The following is a 4,020-nucleotide window of genomic DNA, read 5'->3' as shown; positions in this document are numbered from 1 at the left end:
GTGTCCTGGCTATGACGGCCTACAAGCGAGAGAATCGAGTTCTTTCTCGGGAGGCTTGTTTCTCGGTTGCTCATGATCGCAGGCCGGAAACTAAAATCTGCCACAGCACCTACGCGGCGCGTGTTGTCTGATCAGATGCCCACTCCATTCAAAAGAGAAACAGAGAAGGGAGGAGATACAGACAGAGGAAGAAACAGGAGAGAGACAAGAGAGACGGAGGAAGACAGAGGAGAGAGAGACGGAGGAAGAAAGAGAATAAGAGAAAGGGAAAGAGGAAGACAGAGGCGGGAAAGGGGAAAAGGAAGACAGAGACGGAGGCAGAAAGAGGAGGAGAGAGAGACAGAGGAAGAAAGAGAAGGAGAGAGAGACAGAGAAAGAAAGAGAAGAAGAGACAGAGGAAGAAAAAGGAGAGAGAGACAGAGGAAGGAAGAGAAGGAGAGAGAGACAGAGAAAGAAAGAGGAGAGAGAGACAGAGAAAGAAAGAGGAGAGAGAGACAGAGGAAGAAAGAGAAGGAGAGAGAGACAGAGGAAGAAAGAGGAGAGAGAGACAGAGGAAGAAAGAGGAGAGAGAGACAGAGGAAGAAAGAGAAGGAGAGAGAGACAGAGGAAGAAAGAGGAGAGAGAGATAGAGTAAGAAAGAGAAGGAGAGAGAGACAGAGGAAGAAAGAGGAGAGAGAAACGGAGGAAGAAAGAGAATGAGAGAAAGGGAAAGAGGAAGAAAAGAGGAGACAGAGACGGGGGAAGAAAGAGAAGGAGAGAAAGACAGAGGAAGAAAGAGGAGGAGAGAAAGACAGAGGAAGAAAGAGGAGGAGAGAGAGACAGAGGAAGAAAAGAGGAGACAGAGACGGGGGGAGAAAGAGAATAAGAGAAAGGGAAAGAGGAAGACAGAGGCGGGAAAGGGGAAAAGGAAGAGAGAGACGGGGGAAGAAAGAGAATAAGAGAAAGGGAAAGAGGAAGACAGAGGCGGGAAAGGGGAAAAGGAAGAGAGAGACGGAGGAAGAAAGAGGAGGAGAGAGAGACAGAGGAAGAAAGAGAAGGAGAGAGAGACGGAGGAAGACAGAGAAGGAGAGAGAGACGGAGGAAGAAAGAGAAGGAGAGAGAGACGGAGGAAGAAAGAGGAGGAGAGAGAGACAGAGGAAGAAAGAGAAGGAGAGAGAGACGGAGGAAGAAAGAGAAGGCGAAAAAGGAAGAGAGAAAGGGAAAGAGGGAGAAGGGCAAAGAGGAAGAGAGAGAAGCGTCCCGCTGAGTGTCTGCTGGGAGAGGCAGCTGAGAGGTCTTCTCCACTGGCTTTTTCGTCTTTTTTGCGCGTGCCACCCTCTAATGCAGGTTTGTGTGGAATTTCCCCCCCCCCCCCCGTAGATCGCGGCCACGCGCCGGGCGACGTTTCTTTCGAAAGGCTCCCGAAAGAGAGACGTTTTGTATTTCACACCAGAGAGTCTCTTTTCTTTTACATGTGCAGTTTCCGGGACGCCCGCAGGACAAAGACACAAAAACGCGTCGCGAGAGGTCTACAAGAACCTCACGTTTCAGCTGGTTAGCCAAAGGTGCGGTCACCCATCGCCCACTCCGCGCCGCTCTTGTTCGCGAACGTGGTGTAGCTGAAAGAAAACCCAACACATGAGAGGAAACCTCGTCTTCACTCTTCCCGTGCTTCGCGCCTCCGCACTTCCTCGCGGGCTTTTATCAACTTTGACAAAAACCACCAGAGACAGGCATCACAGAGCGTGGCTTTGTCTCCAGTGTCTGAGCTTGAAGGTTGGGAAACGCGTTTCCACGAGTTTTCGAGTTTCGTTTCCACGCTGTCTTTTACAGCGCTTTATGTGAGAGACGCGCGTGTGTCTTACATGCGGTTTTTGGAGACGCCGAGATGTCTCTCGCAGGACGCGGACAGCGCGGCCGCGATTTTGTTGTTTGCAGAGCTGCTGAGGCCGCCGATCGACGCGACGCGAATGTACGCACACGGGTCGGAACTTCCGCCGAGGCGCATCAGCCCCGTCTGGACGTAACCTGCCATCACATAGCTCATCGGTTTGCCCAGGACCTCCGCAAGCGCTGGGAAAGGCAAAGAGGCACACGCAAGCAAACGCGTCGATAATCAACAGGGGGAGTCTCTCCGCATCGGTGACACGGACAGCGAGAGTTTGTGGAACAAGAGAGAAAGACGAAAGAAGAACGGGGGCTGAAGAAGGAAGAATGCGCGCACTGTGTCGCAGCGGCGAGGCAGAGAGGCGGGAAAGGATTAGCGAGGAGAGGAGAGAGGAAGCGCGCAGGAAACGGGGGAAAGTGAAGAGAAAGATCGACAAAGGAAGAGGAAACACACACAGTCTTCCCCGCAAAAATCGTGCACTGGCTTGTCGGGGATCGCCAGGCTGGTGAAGAACGGGAGGCAAGAACAAAAAAAAAGCACGAAACGAAACAGGAGAAGGAAGACGCGACACGCCACGCAGACAGAAATTCCGCTGAACGGGGGGGTGTCTGTGTGAGGTCGAAAAAGAGACCGAAAGTGGAAGAAGTCGGAGGGACAGAAAAAGGCGCAAAAAGAGACGGAGAGCGGTGAAGAGCGCAGAAGGAAGAGCGACTAGGCACACAGGAGAAGGAGGAAATGCGAAGCTCAACAGAGGCAGAGACACACGAAACGCCAAAGACGTTTCTCCCAAGTGAGTCGTGGAGAGACACGGGGCCAAGAGAGAGGGAAGGAAACACAAACGTGTCGATCCACGGGACGAAAACGCAAAAGAAAGTGAAACAGAGCGCGCGAGAAAAGAAAAAAATGCTCTCACACATGAACGCAATCTGCCTCTCTCTATAGATTACATATATATCTATGTGTGTGTGTGTTTGTACATACGAAAATGTCGAGACGGGAGACACGGTGTCTCCCCGGAGCGGAGAGGGAACATTTTCTACGGTCGTCTTGGAGTTTTGTCTTCTACCGTCCAAAGGTTTTTTTCGGGTTTTTTCGCGTTCTCATCTGGGAGAAAGTCGCGTGAAAATCCCACTTTCTCACCTTTCTCAGCGTCTTTCAGGAGCGCGTCCTGTTGTGCCTCCGTCGCGGCGACGGGGCTGTAGATCATGCACTTTGGCATCTTTGGAAAGAAAGGTTGGGAAAGACCGAAGATGAGCGACGGTTGGGAGCCGAAAAGGTAGTCGAGGAGAGCAAGCGCGAAAAAAACATTAAATGAACCTGAGGACGGTCCCCGCATTCGGTGGCGCAAGGGAACCCAGAACACACTCGCCGTGTGCGCCTAAACTCTCGACACAGAGAGAACCGGAGAGTTGTCCCGTCTCAGCCGGTCGCTCACCTCGCGCGTGCAGTGTGTGCCTCGCCTAGACAAATCGCCACTGGGAGAAGAAGCCGATTACCAAGACGACTGTTTCCCTTGCTTTCTTCTCTGCTTTCCGCAGTTTCCCCTGGAAAAACCCTCCTGCAGGCGGTTCACGCCGTTTCCGCCGTTTTTCTGGCGCCGCTCAGCTGTATGTACACCCCCGCTCAAAGCCTCGGCGCCTGTGGCGGGTCTTCTTTGCAACTCGCCGCTGCGCGGAAACTCCGGTCTTTTCTGCGAGCCTATCTTTTGACTCTGAGAGAGGAGAATCTGGGGCTGGGTGACGAGAAGGACGCTTTCGTTGAAACAGAAGTGACGCTGTCTATGGACTGTGTATAGATTAGGAGGCTCGACGTTGGCTAGGTACCGACGAAACAGTCTTTCGTGGAAGACGAGGACGGCAAAAAGAGGCGATTTGGGAGTTTCGGCGCGGTTTGGTATCTCTCTTCGCTTTTGATGGAGAGCGCTTTTCGGAAGTTCGTTTCAGTCCAGAAACACGGGGCAGAAGAGAAAACCAGAGCTCGACAACAGAGGACAGTTGCGGTGCGTGCGTTCTATCACCCAAGCGCGAAAAGGGGGCTAGAGAGACTCGGTCGAATTGAGGCCGCACAAACGCCTTATATGTGAGAGGGGCGAAGAGACAACGGAGCGAGGCACAGTCCTGGAGCCAAAGACGTGAATAAAAAAGTAAACCAAA

The 4,020-nt window shown here is 52.5% G+C and overlaps 1 protein-coding gene across 1 annotated transcript; it reads right to left on the bottom strand.

The window, feature by feature from the left end:
* Nucleotides 1-1,534: 1,534 nt before the first annotated feature.
* On the bottom strand, nucleotides 1,535-3,086 carry NCLIV_042400 (macrophage migration inhibitory factor, related; the record flags this gene model as incomplete). Its single annotated transcript, XM_003881157.1, has 3 exons — nucleotides 1,535-1,598; nucleotides 1,845-2,052; nucleotides 3,008-3,086. 3 exons carry the CDS (start codon nucleotides 3,084-3,086, stop codon nucleotides 1,535-1,537), a joined length of 351 nt encoding a protein of 116 aa, XP_003881206.1.
* Between the last annotated feature and the right edge of the window lie 934 nt (nucleotides 3,087-4,020).

Source organism: Neospora caninum, chromosome IX (genome assembly GCF_000208865.1).
Source record: "Neospora caninum Liverpool complete genome, chromosome IX".
Classification (NCBI taxonomy): domain Eukaryota; phylum Apicomplexa; class Conoidasida; order Eucoccidiorida; family Sarcocystidae; genus Neospora; species Neospora caninum.
The sequence above is the reverse complement of the archived record's forward strand: the minus strand, read 5'-3'. Positions and strand labels throughout refer to the sequence as shown.